The sequence below is a fragment of the Oncorhynchus tshawytscha genome, linkage group LG17 (assembly GCF_018296145.1).
Source record: "Oncorhynchus tshawytscha isolate Ot180627B linkage group LG17, Otsh_v2.0, whole genome shotgun sequence".
Classification (NCBI taxonomy): domain Eukaryota; kingdom Metazoa; phylum Chordata; class Actinopteri; order Salmoniformes; family Salmonidae; genus Oncorhynchus; species Oncorhynchus tshawytscha.
The window spans coordinates 15,922,858-15,942,777 of record NC_056445.1 but is presented as its reverse complement, the minus strand read 5'-3'; the positions used below and the strand labels follow the sequence as shown (position 1 = coordinate 15,942,777).

Sequence of the window (19,920 nt, the reverse complement as noted above, 5' to 3'; positions counted from 1 at the left end):
TGTTCCCTTTGTTCAGGTGAGATAGTGGAGTGCGACTGATATTGCGTCATCTGTGGATCTGCGAATTGGACCTGTTTAAATGTTTTGTTCACATCAGCTACCGAGAGCGTTATCACACAGTCATCCAGAACAGATGGTGCTCTCGTGCATGCTTCAGTGTTGCTTGCCCTGAAGTGAGCACAAAAGACATTTGCTCATCTGGCAGGCTAGCGTCACTGGGCAGCTCACGTCCGGGTTTCCCTTTGTAGTCCGTAATAGTTTTCAAGCCCTGCCACATCCAACGAGTGTCAGAGCCGGTATAGTAGGATTCAATCTTAATCCTATATTGACGCTTTGCTTGTTTGATGGTTCATCTGAGGGCATAGCGTCGATTTCTTATAAGCATCCGGATTAGTCTTCCACTTGAGCCTTTAGCTCGATGCGGATGTTGCCTGTAATCCATGGTTTCTGGTTGGGATATGTATGTACAGTCAATGTGGGAATGACGTCATCGATGCACTTATTGATGAAGCTGATTAACATGCTCTTTGAAGAGGTAGGCTTTCAGGTGCTTTTGGATATGGGCAGGGAATCTGCTGTCCTAAATGTAGGGGGATGCTGGCTCTGGAAGAGCTTGGACTGGGCTGAGTGGGAGCTACCCTCCCGTATGGGTGGGACTGCCAAGAGACCAGAGGTGGCAGAACAGAGTGCTCTGGTTGGGGTGTAGGATTTGAGCATAGCCTGAAGGTAGGGAGGGGTAGTTCCTCTTGCTGCTCCGTAGGTAACCACCATGGTCTTGTAGTCGACGCTAGCTTTGACCTGAAGCCTGTGGAGTGTGTGAAGGAGCGGGATGACATGGGAGAGCTTGGGAAGTTGCAGTTATCCAGACGGGAGATGACAAGTGCCTGGATTAGGACCTGCACAGCTCCCTGCGTGTGGTAGGGTCGTACTCTACGGATGTTGTAGAGCATGAACCTGCAGGAGCGGGTCATTGTTTTGATGTTTGCAGAGAATGACAGGGTATTGTCCAGGGTCACGGCAAGGTTGGTTCTTTGCACTCTGGGAGGGCGACACTGTGGAGTTGTGAACCGTGATGGAGATGTCTTTCAACCGGCAGGCCTTTCCCGGTAGGAAGAGCAGCTCCGTCTTGTTGAGCTTGAGGTGTTGGGCCGACATCCAAGCTAAGATATCTGCCAAGCACGCAGAGATAGGTGTCGCCATCTGAGTGTCAGAAGAGGGGAAGGTGAAAAGTAGCTGAGTGTCATCTGCATAGCAGTGATAAGAGAGACCATGTGAGGATATTTCAGAGCCCAGTGCCTTGGTGTATAAAGAGAAGAGGGTAGGCCTAGAACTGAGCCCTGGGGGACACCATCCATTTTACATTTAGGCTACAACACAATAAAATGTAGATCAAGGGGTTTCTGAAGGCACTGTACACACAGATTTGAATACTTTCCATCAATTCCCTTTTTCCCTCCCTCTCCATCTCTCTCCTCTTCCTCTCCCTCTTCCCATCCTTCTCTTCAGGCTCTGAGGGGGAAGAACACAGTGGATCTGATTGTGGAGGGTTCGGTGATGGAGGTACGGGACCTCACTGACCCCTACCTCTACTGGGCTGCCCGCGTCGCCCAGAACATTGGTGGGAGGCTCCGCCTACGCCATGTAGGTATCCAAGACGACACCCACGACACCTGGCTGTTCTACCTCGACGTGAGGCTCCGCCCACTGGGCTGGGCTCAGGAGAACCGCCTGTCACTGGAGCCCCCAGCAGGTAAGGGGTCATAGCTACATGAAGGGAGGGGATCTGGGTCACATTCAGCTGCGGTAGTGGTAGTTTGGTAACCTTGATGTCGTGAGGATCAATGTTACACCCACACATAATCATCTATCGTGTGTCAACGTTTTTATGACTGTTTTACACCGTTCAGAGTAGTTGGGAGTTTCCCTTCTCTCTGTTCAATATCATAAACCACCTTATCAAGTCTCTCTGTCTGTCTCTCTGTCTGTCTCTATCTTTCACTCTCTCTGTCTCTCTGTCTGTCTCTCTCTGTCTCTCTCTGTCTCTCTCTGTCTGTCTCTGTCTGTCTCTGTCTGTCTGTCTCTATCTTTCACTCTCTCTGTCTCTCTGTCTGTCTCTCTCTGTCTGTCTCTCTCTCTCACTCTCTGTCTCTCTCTCTATCTCTGTCTCTCTCTGTCTCTCTCTGTCTCTCTCTCTCTCTGTCTCTCTGTCTCTCTCTGTCTCCGTGTCTCTCTCTATCTCTGTATTTGTCTGTCTCTGTCTTTGTCTGTCTCTTTGACTGTCTATCTCTCCCTCTCTCTGTCTCTCTGTTTCTGTCTCTGTCTGTCTGCCGTCTGTCTGTCTGTCTCTCTGTCTTTCTGTCTCTCTGTTTCTGTCTTTCTGTCTCCCGTCTCTGTCTCCCGTCTCTGTCTCCCGTCTCTGTCTCCCGTGTCTCTCTCTGTCTCCCGTGTCTCTCTCTGTCTCTCTCTGTCTCCCGTGTCTCTCTCTGTCTCCTGTGTCTCTCTCTGTCTCCCCGTCTCTGTCTCCCCGTGTCTCTCTCTGTCTCCCCGTGTCTCTCTCTGTCTCCCCGTGTCTCTCTCTGTCTCCCTGTGTCTCTCTCTGTCTCCCTGTGTGTCTCTCTGTTTCCCGTGTCTGTCTCCCTGTGTCTCTCTCTGTCTCCCCGTGTCTCTCTCTGTCTCCCTGTGGGTCTCTCTGTCTCCCCGTGTCTGTCTCTCTCTGTCTCCCCGTGTCTGTCTCCCTGTGTCTCTCTCTGTCTCCCTGTGTCTCTCTCCCTGTGTCTCTCTCTGTCTCCCTGTGTCACTCTCTGTCTGCCTGTCTGTCTCTGTCCCTCTCTCTGTTTCTGTCCCTCTGTCTGTCTCTGTCTCTCTGTGTGTCGCTGTCTCTCTCTGTGTCTCTGTCTCTCTCTGTGTCTCTTAGTCTCTTTGTGTCTGTCTCTGTCTCTGTCTTTGTCTGTCTCTTTGACAGTCTCTCTATCTGACTGTCTGTCTCTGTTTCTGTCGCTGTCTGTCTCTGTGTCCCTGCCTCTTTCTATGTGTCTCTCTCTCTGAATGACTCAACATGCTGACTTCAGTTCATATTCAAGATGTAGATCTTTCAGTTTCAACTTCTACAGATCTGATGACTTTGTCAAAAAACACCTTTCCACAGAACATAACACACACAATGTCACAATCATAGCAACACACTCACACTTGCAATGACACATAGAAACATGTTCCTTCAGACATACATACACTGGTCCACTGTTATAACATGGAAAATGTACAACTCCACAAAACTTTACAAATCTCCTCTCCAAATGATCGATAGAAATCCACATCATTGTCTCCAGTCTCAGCTGTAGTTCCAGGTGAGCCAGTTTGTTGAGAGTGGGAAGGGGAGGGTCATGTGGTTGTAAGATTTATTCATTTAAATGACATCTGATTTTTTTTTAAACAACTTAAAAACATTTGGAAAACACTGGGAGAGTTTTGCTTAAAGGGATAGTGTGAGATGTTGGGGATGAAGCCCTCTCTACTAACCCGGTCAGATGATCCCATGGGCACCATGTTTGCGTCTGCATGCAGTTTGAAGGAAGTTAAAGCTAGTTTTGTGAGACATTGCTGAATATTTCCCTTTAAATAAACAGTTGAGAGAGATTTGTAAGGTCTTTCATTTGATGCTGAGTTTCAGTCATATTCTGACTGTCACCTCTCTCTCTCGTCTCAGAGTTGCGCGGCCTGAAGAGCGCCCTCGAGTGGCAGGAGGCCCTGGAGGCGGTGCGGAGCGAGGCCCAGCAGAACCCACTGCCCCTGGAGGTGTTTAAGGTGAGGGTCAGCCACACAGGAAGTAGCCCTGTGACACAGGAAGTGCTTCTACACGCAACCATCTTAATGTGTACTCTTGTGCAGGTTTGTCAGTTCCCGTGACCATTCTTACTGCGTGTCCTTATCAGGCCATGTGGGGCGGCTGGTTTAACTGTTACACGAATCAAATACTCACTTAATCAGTGTAGTCAAACCCCTGAGTTCCGATCAGTCATTTAACAAACGACATCATGTCATAAGATTCCACTCCACCCAGTTAAAACTCTTCTCTGTCCTGGATACCCAATGGTAGGACAAGCTTCCCACTAATGTCAAGACTTCGCCAATCTTCTCGAAAAAAAATCAAGAACAAAAAAATGTATGATACTAAAGATATAAAATCCCTCAGTAAACAAAAGCACTGACTTTGTGAATAGCTACTTTGTCGAGGGAAAATGTACTTGCTACAACTGTGGTATGTGGTTGTCTCACCGAGCTATCTTCAGATGGATGCACCAAGTCACTCCGGACAAGAGTGTCTGCTAAATCACTAAAATGTCAACGTAAAATGATTACGTTACGTAGCTCCGACACCTCCGCTCCTGCCTGTGTATGGGTGTGTCTATTGTGTGTGGGTTTATGGTGTGTGTGTGTAGTGATAAGCTGCTGTCTTTCCCACGCCCCTCTTAAGTCTGGGTGTGTACCTGTTGTACAGACGACAGTGATCTGACGGGACCTGTCTGATGGCCTCGGTGTCAGTGGGTTTCAAAGGGCCACGCTAGCTAGCTCTATTTGTCTCTATAGGTCAAACACACCTGTCACAGACAATTAGTCAGACTCACATAGCTATTATTTGTTCTAACTCCGAGCATATTTGGGCGGTTGAGCAGACGAGTCAGTAATATCAAAGTAATAACATTTTAATTGTATAGCCTAGTCCCACTGCTTAGTGTTTGTTAACAAAGCCTGTTTGCAGTGACCATTAAAAGACGTGTGTGTTTTCCACGGTGACCCGGTTATTTCAGGACCATGCAGACCTGACCAAACACTCCTTCAGGACGGGGATGAAGCTGGAGATGGTGTCGCCGTCGGAACCGTTCCACATCTGCCCTGTATCTGTCACACAGGTGGGCCTACCTGGCCATTTCAAACGTTAGCCAACTCTATCTAACCCCACCAAACAGTATCACACCCCACCAAACAGTATCACACCCCACCAAACAGTATCACACCCCACCACCCCACCAAACAGTATCAAACCTAGTCATACCCTTAAGTGTTTCTGTGTTAATGCAGCCATGGTAATATCGTACCCATCATTCTGTCTCTCTGTAGGTCTACAATGAGCACTACTTCCAGGTCACAGTGGATGACCTCACTCCAGAGGCCACACCCCTGTCCCTGGTGTGCCATTCTGAGTCGCCGGGCATCCTCCCCGTCCAGTGGTGTCTGAAAAACGGGATTGGTCTAGAGCGGCCCAGGGGCTACCAGAGCCAGGACTTTGATTGGGCGGACTACCTGAAACAGAGTTGGACTGAGGCCGCCCCCGACGCATGCTTCCCTGACGTAAGATACTTTCTCTTCCTTCCTCCTTCAATTCCTCGCCTCATCCTTCTCTCTCCTTCCCTCTCTCCATGCCTCTTCTCCCCAATGTCCTCATCCTTCTCTCTCCTTCCCTCTCTCTTCCTCCCTCTTGTCATCCCTGTGCCCACCCCCCTTAAAGTTACATTCTGTCATCTTTTGGGAGACCCGACCAAATTCACATAGAAATGTCAGTCATAGATTTGTCGTTATCCTTGAAAGCCAGTCTAAGAAGCAGTGGATCTGTTCTATGTGCACTTGTGTTAAATACACCAGCTAAAAATACAATATTTTTGGTGATGGAAAATATATTTCACAGCAGTTAACATGGTACAATGATTCTCTACACTATGACTGCTTGTTTTTGTCACAAAATGAAATTAGGTGAACTATTAGAATTTTAGCAACCAGGAAATGGTGGAGCGATATCTGTGTATTGCACCTTTAAATTAACGATTATTCATAAACAACAGACATTCCCTCTCAACCAAACGAGACCGAGGAGAATGTGTGTGGCTTAAGTCTTTTGTGCAGAAGGATCCATTGTTATGTCTACTGTTTATCCCATTGTGTGTGTGTGTGTGTGTGTGTGTGTGTGAGTATCCCATTTTGTGTGTGTGTGTGTTTATCCCATTTTGTGTGTGTGTGTGTAGGCGTGGCAGAGCCGAGGCTTCGTTAAAGACATGTGGCTGGAGGCCGTTAACCCTGTCAGTCCCACAGAGGTGTGTGTGGCTCAGATCACACAGGTCAGGGGTCGCCTGCTGTGGCTCAGACTGGAAGGTGAGTCCTGTGTGTGTGTGTGTGTGTGTGTGTGGACAGCTGTCTTACCCCATGCTCTTTTGTCCCTCTCCAGGCCTGCCTAAGTCTGTCCCTGAATGTATTGTGGATGTGGAGTCCATGGACATCTTTCCTGTAGGATGGTGTGAGACCAATGCTTACCTCTTGACTCCACCACTGAAGCCTGTCTGTAAGTATCCCCGTATCTTTCTCTCACACACACACACACACACACACACACAGTGAAAACCCTATTATTTTGTGTTGATTGCAGGCCAGCAGCAGAAGAAGATAGCCGTCGTCCAGCCAGAGAAGCAGTAAGTTCGCTGATGCTCCAAAACTACAGAGAACCACTCCAATTTTAAACCCTCACTGTTTCATTCCCTTTTTTAAAAGCCCCATCCAGCACTTTAACAGTTCCATCACACAGATTGCTATTCCACTCAAAAAACAAATCAATGCATTGCCAAGCCATGTCAGCAGCCACAGAAATGTATGGCCTATACTTTACACTACAACCTCCTAGATGGAGAACACACTTAAGTGCATACCCTTAAAAGCCTTGAGGCCCCTCTCTCTCAAACCCCCCCCGGAACAGTAGCTAGCTGTTCACTTGGAAATTGCCATTTTATTTTCAGAGGACAGATTTATTATTGACAAATGACATGTTTCAGTCGCGGCTGGGAAACGCAGCTCTGAAGGATCAGGGTAGTGGTCGTTCAGAGACGACATATGAGGCTTTCAGTAACACTTTGTCAACCTCTCTCGTCTAACCTCTTTTACCATATCTCTCACCCAAGGGACTCATTCATCAATAGCCCTCATTGTTTTCCGTTGTTGTTCAGTTGTGTTAGGGGAAGGACATATATCACACTCAGCTAAATCTGACAGGGTCTTAATAGCTGTGTCTTTGATTGGACGACTTTGCTGTTCACTCGATTGATTGATTGGCTCATGGGTTGATTGATATTCCGTCTGTAGGTTGGCTCCGCCGCAACCCGTGGAGACAATCCCTCTCGACCTCTGCGAGCCCGTTGCCATGGACACAGGTAAACAAGATTCATAATTCAAATATGAGATGATTTATTTACAGCTATTAATGAAAATGAGAGTTAATGATGATCATGATTAGCATGGAAAAGCCCTGTAGAGAGAGAGAGAGAGAGTGTGTGTGTGTGTGTGTGCGCCACACCTGTTTCAAAGCAGATTCATATTTATGAACAAACAACATTCGTCTGTCTAACAGTTGCTCTTCACAATCACGGTTGGTACCTCACAGCTTGTCTCAGAAAAGTGTTGAGTTCGAACAAGCTTCTACATATTAATCAATATTACACTTCTGTTAGCACTCCTCTCAACATTTTACACAGCCAATGTTCTGTTTATTTAGTGTGTGTGTGTGTGTGTGTGTGTGTGTGTGTGTGTGTGTGTGTGTGTGTGTACATCAGTATTGTGTCCATGAGAGATTCATGCCCTTCTAAGTTCTGTAAAAAAAAGTAACTTGCTCATGCATATTTATAATTTGTCTAATTACTATTCAACCGGAGCTGTGCAATTCCAGTAGTATGAGTAACAAAGTGTAAACTGAGGCGTGGCATCACACTACGTTATGTACAGCACACCTCGAATACAAGCCTCATTAACAAGCCAGTGGAGTTTTAGAACAAGTCATACATAATGTAAGTGTTGGGCTGCTTTTACACAGGCAGCCCAATTCTGATGTTTTTTCCACTCATTTGTCTGATCTTTTTCAGGGCTGATCTGATCGGTCAAAATTCAAATTAGTAAGAAAAAATATCACAATTGGGCTGCCTGTCTAAACTAATTGGACTTCTATATAGTCTATCAAAAGTTTGAACTTGATAGGGTGCCTGACATTCTTATACCTGTCTGTCATTGGATGATTGTCTGATGTCCCATGATGCTTCTCTCTCTCCTCCCCAGGCTCAGCCAATGGGAGATACTGTTGTTCCAGGATCTACGTGAACCACCGCTGTTTCTCTGGCCCTTACCTGAACAAGGGGCGCATCGCTGAGCTGCCACAGGCTGTAGGGCCGGGGAAATGCACTCTGGTCCTCAAAGAGGTAGGTAGAGGAATATCAACATACTGGTTGCATCCAAATCTATTCCCACTAGTGTTGACCAGAGTCCTATGGGATCAGAAAACTAACAACAGATTCTGGAGGAGGTAGAGCGGCATATGCCTAATTAAAGGACCGGAGGGGGGGATGAGAGATAAGGAAATGTCTTGTTAACCACCTGCAGTCTCTCAGCTTCAGTTTAATTTGAACTGTCAGTCATTTCTGTTTACGCACACACACACACACACGCGCGGGCGCACACACACACAGTAACTCAGCAAAAACGTCCTTTAATTTCCCTAGATAACCCCTAGTGTGAGTGTGTGAATGTGTGTTGCCTTGAGTGTGTTTGTGTTCTACTGGTTTTAGTAGTTCTCTAGTTTTTGTGTCACGTTCACTTCACAACTAGAGAGAAAAAAATGACAATGTCTTGAAGAAAGTGTGTTCTCCTGTGTCCCTGTGCAGGTGCTCAGCATGCTAATCAATGCGGCCTACAAGCCTGGGCGTGTTCTGAGGGAACTACAGGATGTGGAAGAGCAGCACTGGGACTGCCACGAGGAGACCCTCAAAGCCAAGTGAGTCCCATCTGGAGGAGCTCGACCAGGATTGGAGCGACCATTATGCTCCCGGTGAACATCCTGAGTGTCAGGTCCAGTATGAGCAATTTCGTTGGCCTGAGCTGACACGGTTTCTCTCCACTCCTTAGATACAAAGGGAAGACGTATCGATCGTCTATCCGGATCGTGCGTCTGGCAGAGCAGATCCCAGACTTCTGTCGTAGAGTGTGTGTGAAGCTGCAGTGCTGTCCCAACCTCTTCAGCCCCGTCCAAGTCACAGGCCAGTGTCCTGAGAGCTGCTCCATGCAGACCAAGACCAAATATAGTGAGCGTATGTGTGTGTGGTTACTCTACTTGTGTGTTCATGTGTGGGTTTCTGTTGATGGGAACTAAGATCAACTTCATATATGTTTGTAGGTTGGTGTGTGCGTGCGCGAACAAATACAGTAATTTTCTACAAGTGTGAGTTTGTGTGTCTGTCACAAAAAACACACACACACACACACGAAAATACACACAGCCATTTGTTTGATTTAACCTCCTTTTACATGAATAGCTAACCTGTATCAGAATTGAGCCCATATGAACTGTGTTGAGTGTTGTCCCCAGCGTATTACTACGGTAAGAAGAAGAAGCTGTCTAAGCCGTTTGGAGGAGAGGAGAGTCTGGAGGCCAAACCCACACGCCGCAGGAAGAAGAGGAAGGCCATCTTTGTGCAGAAGAAACGGCGCTCGTCTGCAGTGGACTACACTCCTGCAGGGTCACCACAGGTCTGACAGAGCTCTCCATCTATGTCGCTCTCTCCGTGTCTCTTTCTCTCCTGTGTAAGAGTGAAGGCTGTGTTCCCCTCCCCCTCTCTTTTTCGTTTTCTTTCTTTCTCGCTCTCTCTGTGGGTGTCTCTTTTTCTCTCCATGTCTCTCTTTCTCGCTTTGTCTCTTTCTCTCTCCCTTTGTGTGTCTCTCTCTTTCTCTCTGTGTCTTATCTCTCTTTCTCTGTCTCTTTCTCTCTGTTTCTCTTTCTGTCTGTGTCTCTCTCGCTTTCTCTCTGTCTCTCTCTCTCTTCGTGTGTCTCTTCTCTCGTCTCTTTCTCTCTCTCTTCGTGTGTCTCTTCTCTCTCTCTTAGTGTGTCTTTCTCTATTATATAATGGAGTTGATTGTCACTGCACTAAGATGGACCCTATAACTCCCTACAGGACAGTGATGAAGACGAGGATGAAGATGATCTTATGTTGCAGTCGGGCAGTGAAGAAGGCACCAGCTCTGAGCCACGCGAGGACCACATAGACACATGCTCTGTGGAGGTGGCTAACAGCCGGCCGCGGCGCGCCGTGACGCTACGCAGGGTCACCCATACCGGCATAGCTTCGGGCAGCCGTGAGGGTCCTGAAAGCAGGAGGAGGAGCACTCGGTCCCTGTCATATAACCAGGGGAACAAGTACCACCCACCCAAGAGACAGGAGATGCAGGTGAGAGCAAATGCTACACGCAGAGACACACACATACACAGACCCACATTAATGCAGATGTGATTAAGAATTTGACAGGTTCTTTGGCTCCCTGGTGGCCGGGTGGCCCAGATATGGTCAGTGAATGGCGTCTGGCTGTCATATCCAGTCAATAAAGGTCCTGTATGGAGATGAATCTTTGTGGCCATGTGTCCTGTGGCCCTCCAGGTGGAGTGTAGTGAGGCGGAGTGCCGGCTGGTGTTGGAGAGGAACCCTCTGGAGTGGTCCGTAGAAGATGTGGTCACCTTCATCACCTCCACCGACTGTGCTGCTCTCGCCAACATCTTCCAGGAGCAGGTACACACACACACTCTGAAATACATGCAGACACACACGTCCCCAATTCAACACACTTTCTCGTTTGATGTACAGACTCTCTCTTCACATTATCATTGACATCGTCATCCTTTCCTCTGTCTCTCTGTCCTTATTCTCTATCTCTGTCTCTCTGTCCATATTCTCTGTATCTCTGTCCTTATTGTCTCTGCAGGACATAGATGGCCAGGCGTTGTTGTTGCTGACCCTGCCCACCGTCCAGGAGTGTATGGAGCTGAAGCTGGGTCCAGCCATCAAGCTGTGTCACCAGATAGAGAGGGTCAAGGTGGCCTTCTATGCCCAGTACGCCAACTGATCCTGGGCATTTCACCTGGCACCTTTTACCCTGTAGAGCACAGGCTGTCTGGAGACACCCCGCCCAGTACACCTTCATCTGAGGAGGAGAGATGATTTCACTTAATGCCAAGTCTGGGATTACCTGGTATGGAAGGCTGGGAGGAAAGTGGGAAAACTGGTAATGCTGTCGCTTAGGAATTCCTCAATTCTGGACATGGATTACCCAGCCACTTTTCCGTGGATTACTTATGTCACAGAGAAGGAAGTGATTTAAGAGGAAGTAGAAGAGGAGCTACCCACGTACGGAGCTCAGGACGTCATCTGTGACAACAGGCAGAGATGGATTGGAAGGTTCAGATTTCCATAGTATTGTGTGGAAGGATCAGTCAACTGTGAATGGTTGAGTACGATACATATGAGTCAATCCATATGGAATACAGATCTGTGAAGAAACTGATCGAAATTGAGGATTGTTTTCTTGGAACATTTTGAAATCGAGGAATATTTTCTTGGAACATTTTGAAATCGAGGATTATTTTCTTGGAAAATCTTTTTTTTATTTTTTACATGCTGTTTGAGACTAATGGCCCTGGCAGCGTTTAACTTATGAACAAATGTTATTAATTATTTGTTCAATGTTTTCCCTCTGTTATATTTAAGTAAATTAGCTTAATATATTTCATTAACGAAAATCGGTTAGTAACCTACAATATATTTGCAATATTTATTGTATTCCTTATTGAATAATGTCAAATCTAATTTGGATGTAAGAAAAATATATTTAGAGAGAGTTGATAGTCTATTGAAATGTCCAAGTCTTTGGGTTCAAATATGTATTTAAGGAAGTTCATGAGTTATTCCAGTCAACAGTAATTTAGTCCTGTTATTAAATGATCTGTTTTTTCTTGTGTATAGGGAAATATTAGGTCCGTTGCATTTTCTCATTAAGTTTGAAAAAAATCCTGGTTACACTTTATTTGGATAGTCCATCTGTAGATGCTCTACGGGCTATCAGTAACATTTCAGTAACATAACTACTAACCCTTATTCTAAACCGTACCCTAACCGTAACCTAACCCTTATTCTAAACCGTACCCTAACCGTAACCTAACCCTTATTCTAAACCGTACCCTAACCGTAACCTAACCCTTATTCTAAACCGTACCCTAACTGTAACCTAACCCTTATTCTAAACCGTACCCTAACCGTAACCTAACCCTTATTCTAAACCGTACCCTAACTGTAACCTAACCCTTATTCTAAACCGTACCCTAACCGTAACCTAACCCTTATTCTAAACCGTACCCTAACCGTAACCTAACCTTATTCTAAACCGTACCCTAACCGTAACCTAACCCTTATTCTAAACCGTACCGTAACCTAACCCTTTATTCTAAACCGTACCCTAACCGTGACCTAACCCTTATTCTAAACCGTAAACCTAACCCTTATTCTAAACCCTAACCTAACCCTTATTCTAAACCATACCGTAACCTAACCCTTATTCTAAACTGTAACCTAACCCTTATTCTAAACCGTACCCTAACCATGACCTAACCCTTATTCTAAACCGTACCCTAACCGTAACCTAACCCTTATTCTAAACCGTACCCTAACCGTAACCTAACCCTTATTCTAAACCGTACCCTAACCGTAACCCCCTTATTCTAAACCGTACCCTAACCGTAACCTAACCCTTATTCTAAACCGTACCCTAACCGTGACCTAACCCTTATTCTAAACCGTACCCTAACCCCTAACCCTTATTCTAAACCGTAAACCTAACCCCTTATTCTAAACCGTACCCTAACCATAACCTAACCCTTATTCTAAACCTTACCCTAACCGTAACCCTTATTCTAAACCATAACCTAACCCTTATTCTAAACCGTAAACCTAACCCTTATTCTAAACTGTACCCTAATCGTAACCTAACCCTTATTCTAAACCTTACCCTAACCGTAACCTAACCCTTATTCTAAACCATACCCTAACTGTAACCTAACCCTTATTCTAAACCGTACCCTAACCGTAACCTAACCCTTATTCTAAACCGTAACCTAACCCTTATTCTAAACCGTACCCTAACCATAACCTAACCCTTATTCTAAACCGTACCCTAACAGTAACCTTAGCAAGCAGTTGCTTATCAACAGATGGTCAGTTGCTTATCAACAGATGGTCAGTTGCTTATCAACAGACGGTCAGTTGCTTATCAACAGACGGTCAGTTGCTTATCAACAGACGGTCAGTTGCTTATCAACAGACGGTCAGTTGCTTAAACCGTCACCTGCCCTTATTCGAAACGGTCAGTTGCTAATCTAACAACCCTTGCTATTCTAAACCTTGCCCTAACCTAACCGGTCTTATTCTAAGACCATAACCTAACCCTTATTCTAAGACAGTCAGTTGCTTATCAACAGATTCTAAACTGTACCCTAATCAGCAGACCCTCAGTTGCTTATCAAAACCTTCAGCTGCTTATCAACAGACCCGTCAGTTGCTGGTATCAACGGAAGGTCACCCTTATCAACAGACGGTCTGTTGCTAACCCTATTCTAAACCGTCTGTTGCCCTTATCTAAACGGTCAGTTCATAACCAGACGGTCAGTTGCTAAACTACAGACGGTCTGTTGCAGTAACTACAGACGGTCTGTTGCTTATCAACAGATGGTCAGTTGCTTATCAACAGATGGTCAGTTGCTTATCAACAGACGGTCCGTCGCTTATCAACTGACGGTCAGTTGCTTATCAACAGGCGGTCAGTTGCTTATCAACAGACGGTCAGTTGCTTGTCACCGGACGGTCAGTTGCTTATCGACAGACGGCCAGTTGCTTATCGACAGACGGTCGGTTGCTTATCAACGGACGGTCGGTTGCTTATCAACGGACGGTCAGTTGCTTATCGACGGCTGGTCTGTTGTTAGTATCTACAGACGGTCAGTTGCTTATCAACAGACGGTCTGTTGCTAGTATCTACAGACGGCCAGTTGCTTATCAACAGACGGTCAGCTGTTGGCATCTACAGACGGTCAGTTGCTGGTATCAACAGAAGGCCTGTTGCTTATCAACAGCCGGTCAGTTGCTAGTATCTACAGACGGTCTGTTGCTAGTATCTACAGACGGTCAGTTGCTTATCTACAGACGGTCTGTTGCTGGTATCTACAGACGGTCTGTTGCTAGTATCTACCGACGGTCAGTTGCTTATCAACAGACGGTCCGTCGCTTATCAACTGACGGTCAGTTGCTTATCAACAGACGGTCAGTTGCTTATCAACAGACGGTCAGTTGCTTATCGACAGACGGTCAGTTGCTTATCGACAGACGGCCTGTTGCTGGTATCTACAGACGGCCTGTTGCTGGTATCTACAGACGGTCAGTTGCTTATTGACAGACGGTCTGTTGCTTATTGACAGACGGTCTGTTGCTTATCGACAGACGGTCAGTTGCTTATCGACAGACGGTCTGTTGCTAGTATCTACAATGTGACCAAAGTCCTGAATGAGCTTTTTACCCTTTTCACTTTTTAAGAAGTTGCTTTCACAATCATGTAAACAGTCAAATACGTTGTATCCATCTATGCAAAACCCGGTGCAGATATTTTTGATAAGTGTTGATAAGAAAATACGTTTCTACTGATTTTGTAATGACGTTTTGTTTTCTAGTTTTTATAGAGATGAAGAATTCATCAGTGTTTTTTAAAACCACGTATAAACTCTCAGGCGGGTAGGCCTGAATTAACTATGTAGGTAGTCATAACCATTCCATTACTGATTTGGATTTCATTGTGTTTCTTCATGCAGGCAGTGACTAATAGCCTGTTGTATTTCCAAGACTGTAACATGTTCTTAATGTAATATGTATTGAATTTAATACAGACAGAACATATTCAGATGAGAGTATTTCACAGCAGCAAGACGAGTCGTGCTTCACCAATTCTCTGTTACTGCACAGTTGAATTAATTTAATAGCACATACACCAACTCTGACACTTTCGATTGAGCCAGTCTGAAAAGTGTTTTAATCAACTGCTACCTAAAATGGTTGCTTGGCAACACAATTTCTACCATCTGTTTTGCATGATTTTTTTCCCTTTTCCCAGCTGTATCTGAAAACAAACTGGATACATTTTGATTGCAGAGGAGTAAACAACCATTTAGCTGGTTAAACATTTTTTAAAAGCTGTTTAATAAAACACTTTCTATCTCGTGTACAAGACGATCTTCTGAAGTCAGTCGACGTTTTTAATGTATTCAAACATTGAATGTAATAGTACATATTTTGTTAACACAATAGTCCAATATTAAGAGTAAGAGCTGGCAACCGCAGACGACTACAATATTTTGTCATATCGTCTATAAGGCTTCAATCCTTACCGTGTCTTGTATTTCCTTCATTTTTGGGGGGTAAGTGTTGAGAGGCCTGTCACTTAAGATGGAGGGTTGTGATTGGATATGATCCCAGGTTAGTGGATCCTGGTAAGACCTACATAACTCCATTCATATAGAGCAGTAGTACTGTGTGTCAGGACTCCGCTATGATAGACTGTACAGGCCTGGGAAACAGAGCACGTAGAGCACGTAGAGGAAGAAGAGTTAACCATGTGTGTTTGTGGTTAACCACCTCTCTGTGCTCTCACACTACAGCACTCCCATTGCAGCAGGCCTATATCTGGGTCACGACAGCACTGGTCTGGTCGTTCAGAGAGAAAGATAAGGAGAGAGAGACAACAATCAAGTTAGAAAATGATTAGGCTATACCGTTTTCAGTAATTGTCTTGGTTAATATTCACACACACCATATTGACACTCGCACACACAACCCAAACACATTCACATAGACGACCACACACGCGCGTGTGCAGACCGACACAATACAAATACACATACATACAGTTGAAGTCGGAAGTTTACATACAATTTGGTTGGAGTCGTTAAAATTTGTTTTTCAACCACTCCACAAATGTCTTGTTAACAAACTATAGTTTTGGCAAGTCAGTTAGGACATCTACTTTGTGCATGATGCAATTAATTCTTCCAACAATTGTTTACAGACAGATTATTTCACTTATAATTCACAGTATCACAATTCCAGTGGGTCAGAAGTTGAAATAGACTAAGTTGACTGTGCCTTTAAACAGCTTGGAACATTCCAGAAAGTTATGTCATTGCTTTAGATGCTTCTGATAGGCTAATTGACATAATTTAAGTCAATTGCAGGTGTACCTGTTGATGTATTTCAAGACCTACCTTCAAACTCAGTGCCTCTTTGCTTGACTTCATTGGAAAATCAAAAGAAATCAGCCAAGACCTCAAAAAAATTGTAGACCTCCACAAGTCTGGTTCATCCTTGAGAGCAATTTCCAAACGCCTGAAGGTACCACGTTCATCTGTACAAACAATAGTACGCAAGTATAAACACCATGGGACCACACAGCCGTCATACCGCTCTGGAAGGAAACACATTCTGTCTCCTAGAGATTAACGTACTTTGGTGCGAAAAGTGCAAATCAATCCCAGAACAACAGCAAAGGACCTTGTGAAGATGCTGGAGGAAACGGGTACAAAGGTATCTATATCCACAGTAAAACAAGTCCTATATCGACATAACCTGAAAGGCCACTCAGCAAGGAAGAAGCCACTGCTCCAAAACCGCCATAAAAAAGCCAGACTACGATTTGCAACTAAACATAGGGACAAATATTGTACTTTTTGGAGAAATGTCCTCTGGTCTGATGAAACATAAATAGAACTGTTTGGCCATAATCGTTATGTTTGGAGGAAAAGTGGGGCGCTTGCAAGTCGAAGAACACCATCCCAACTGTGAAGCACAGGGGTGGAAGCATCATGTTGTGGGGGTGCTTTGCTGCAAGAGTGACTGGTGCACTTCACAAAATAGATGGCATCATGAGGAAAGAGAATTATGTGGATATATTGAAGCAACATCTCAAGACATCAGTCAGGAAGTTAAAGCTTGGTCACACATGGGTCTTCCAAACGGACAATGACCCCAAGCATACTTCCAAAGTTGTGGCAAAATGGCTTAAGGACAACAAAGTCAAGGTTTTAGAGTGGCCATCACAAAGCCCTGACCTCAATCCTATAGAAAATCTGTGGGCAGAACTGAAAAAGTGTGTGCGAGCAAAGAGGCCTACAAACCTGACTCAGTTACACCAGCTCTGCCAAAATTCACCCAACTTATTGTGGGAAGCTTGTGGAAGGCTACGCGAAACGTTTGACCAAGTTAAACAATTTAAAGGCAATGCTACCAAAAAATAATTGATTGTATGTAAACTTCTGACCCACTGGGAATGTGATGAAAGAAATAAACGCTGAAATAAATCATTCTCTCTAGTATTATTCTGACATTTCACATCCTTAAAATAAATGGTGGATCCTAACTGACCTAAGACAGGGAATTTTTACTAGGATTAAATGTCAGGAATTGTGATAGCCAAATACATTTAAACTTAGTTTAAGGTGTATGTAAACTTCCGACTTCAACTGTACATACATACACATTACACACTCGCGCACACACACAGTTTTACACATAATTTGCTGCTGCTACTCTGTTCTCTATTTGACTCTTATCATCTATCCTGATGCCTAGTCACTTTACCCTGCCTTTATGTATATGCACTATAAAAACCAAAGTATCTGGATACCCCTTTAAATTAGTGGATTCAGATATTTCAGTCACACCAGTTGTTGACAGGTGTATAAGATCGAGAACAGTTATGCAATCTCCATAGACAAACATTGGAAGTTACTGAAGAGCTCAGTGACATTCAACGTGGCACTGACATAGATGCCATCTTTCCAACAAGTCAGTTCGTAGAATTTCTGCCCTGCTAAAGATGTCCCTGTCAATTGTAAGTGCTGTTATTGTGAAGTGGAAATGTCTAGGATCTAGACTCAGCCACAAATGGTAGGCCAGACAAGCACACAGAACTGGACCACCGAGTGCTGAAGCGCGTGGCGCTTACTAATCGTCTGTCCTTGGTTGCAACACTCACCACCGAGTTCCAATCTGCCTCTGGAAGCAACGTCAGCACAAGCAATGTTAGTCGAGAGCTTCATGAAATGGTTTTCCATGGCCAAGCAGCCTCACACAAGCTTAAGATCACCATGCGCAATGCCAAGCTTCAGCTGGAATGGGGTAAAGCTTGCCACCATTGAACTCTGGAGTAGTGGAAACGCGTTCTCTGGAGGGATTTATCACGCTTTACCGTCTGGCAATCCGACGGACGAATCTGGGTTTGGCGGATGCCAAGAGAACACTATCTGCCCCAATGCATAGTTCCAACTGTAAAGTTTGGTGGAGGAGGAATAACGATCTGGGGCTGTTTTTTATGGTTCGGCTAGGGCCCTTAGTTCCAGTGAAGGGAAATCTTAACGCTACAGCATACAATAACATTCTAGATGATCCTGTGCTTCCAACTTTGTGGCAACAGTTTGGGCAAGGCCCTTACCTGTTTTAGCATGACAATGCCCCCATGCACAAAGCGAGGTCCATGCAGAAATGGTTTGTCAAGATTGGTGTGGAAGAACTTGACTGGCCTGCACAGTGCCCTGACCTCAACTCCATCTAACGCCTTTGGGATGAATTGGAACGCCGACTGCGAGCCAGGCGTAATCGCCCAACATCAGTGCCCGACCTCTCTAATGCTCTTGTGGCTGAATAGAAGCAAGTGCTCGAAGCAATGTACCAGCATCTAAACTCTGAATCGTTGGGAAGGGCTTGTAGGTAAGCATTTCACAGTAAAGTCTACACCGGTTGTATTCGGCGCATGATAATAAACGAATACAATTTAATTTGTTTTATTGAAAGACGTATTATTTAGTAAAAATACACACTCTCAATAAAGGAGCTGAAGTAAAGGACTTTTCCACAGGGAATAGACTTTGTACATTACAGTAGTTGATCAAAAACAGCGTAATTCAAATGAACCTTGTCTTCCGTTAATTGTCTGCCACGAAGCCATTTGATAAACAAGTAGTTCAAGCAGACAGATATGAAGTGGCGCTGTGGGTGCATCATCATTCAGAAATGATTCACTATTGATTAAGGTTTATCTGTGTGGAACGACTGTGTATCTATAGCATCACACCTCTGTGTAACCAGCCAAACAATTTCCTCTCTATTCTTCATTATTCATAAGTCATCTGTACTGCCCGTGGGACCAAATCACCATCTGCTCCTCTCCCATTTCCATATGCCTTTACAAAGGATGCATCTGAAATGGGAAAAACAGACAGAGAAGGAGAGAGATGGAGAGATACAATATGAATCTTTTTCTGGACCCCCTCATCTCTCTCTCAAAGATAATGAATTCACTGATGTTATCTTTGGGGGAATGGATAAAATTATAAAAATGGAAATAAATCTCTCCTTTGAAAAATAATTAGCAGTGAAACACAACAGGAGTGTGTTAGAGGGGGAGGGAGGTGTGTGTGTGTGTGTGTGTGTGTGGGGGGGGGGCAAAAAGCCATCAGTTGGATTTGAATTTCACTGCTTGTCTTTAGGCTTTCATACCAAATAGAATTCATTAAATGCATTAAAATGGTAGAAAATTATTTTGAAAAGAATAATATTCTCCAATGATAGGCACTGTCTACATGTACTGTTTCTTCAAGATGTTGTATCCAATCAGGCTGTCGGTAAGCCTTTGATTTCCTTTATCATGTATTAATGCGCCACTGACTGCCAACCAGCCAAGCAAAGCAAGCAGCGAAAAAAAGAGACGAGTCGTGAGCCTCTTGAGGCAAAAAATACATCACTCCATTATGAGAAATATCAAACACATCTTTCCTCAGCTCTAACAATAAGACTGAAGGTGAGTTCGAACCAAATCATACACAGAGAGAGGTCAAGGAGGCTTCAAACTCAGTACAATGGAACCCAGTGGAGAAGGACAGTGGAGGGCAAACTCTTCATACAGGCAGAACCAGGAAGAGTAAGCAGATCTTATATCTGCACGACATATAGGACAGCTAGCTAAAGCTACAAGTAATGAACACAA

General features: G+C 44.8%; 1 protein-coding gene across 5 annotated transcripts in view; it reads left to right on the top strand.

Moving 5' to 3' along the window:
- The window catches only part of LOC112217183 (scm-like with four MBT domains protein 2), a 46,551-nt gene extending 34,594 nt beyond the window's left edge, over positions 1-11,957 (top strand). For 2 of the 5 annotated variants that reach the window (XM_042300268.1, XM_042300267.1), the window contains 16 exons: positions 1,507-1,750; positions 3,707-3,804; positions 4,809-4,910; positions 5,119-5,349; positions 6,018-6,144; positions 6,218-6,331; positions 6,416-6,458; positions 7,123-7,190; positions 8,086-8,225; positions 8,688-8,797; positions 8,929-9,104; positions 9,197-9,241; positions 9,389-9,549; positions 9,972-10,244; positions 10,452-10,580; positions 10,774-11,957. In XM_042300268.1, coding sequence (XP_042156202.1) covers positions 1,507-1,750; positions 3,707-3,804; positions 4,809-4,910; positions 5,119-5,349; positions 6,018-6,144; positions 6,218-6,331; positions 6,416-6,458; positions 7,123-7,190; positions 8,086-8,225; positions 8,688-8,797; positions 8,929-9,104; positions 9,197-9,241; positions 9,389-9,549; positions 9,972-10,244; positions 10,452-10,580; positions 10,774-10,914 — 2,202 coding nt within the window. In that variant the 3' untranslated portion in view covers positions 10,915-11,957. Of the gene's footprint in view, positions 1-1,506; positions 1,751-3,706; positions 3,805-4,808; positions 4,911-5,118; positions 5,350-6,017; positions 6,145-6,217; positions 6,332-6,415; positions 6,459-7,122; positions 7,191-8,085; positions 8,226-8,687; positions 8,798-8,928; positions 9,111-9,196; positions 9,242-9,388; positions 9,550-9,971; positions 10,245-10,451; positions 10,581-10,773 lie in introns of all 5 variants that reach the window. The other 3 variants (XM_042300271.1, XM_042300270.1, XM_042300269.1) reach the window with 2 other exon arrangements.
- The last annotated feature ends 7,963 nt before the right edge of the window (positions 11,958-19,920 follow it).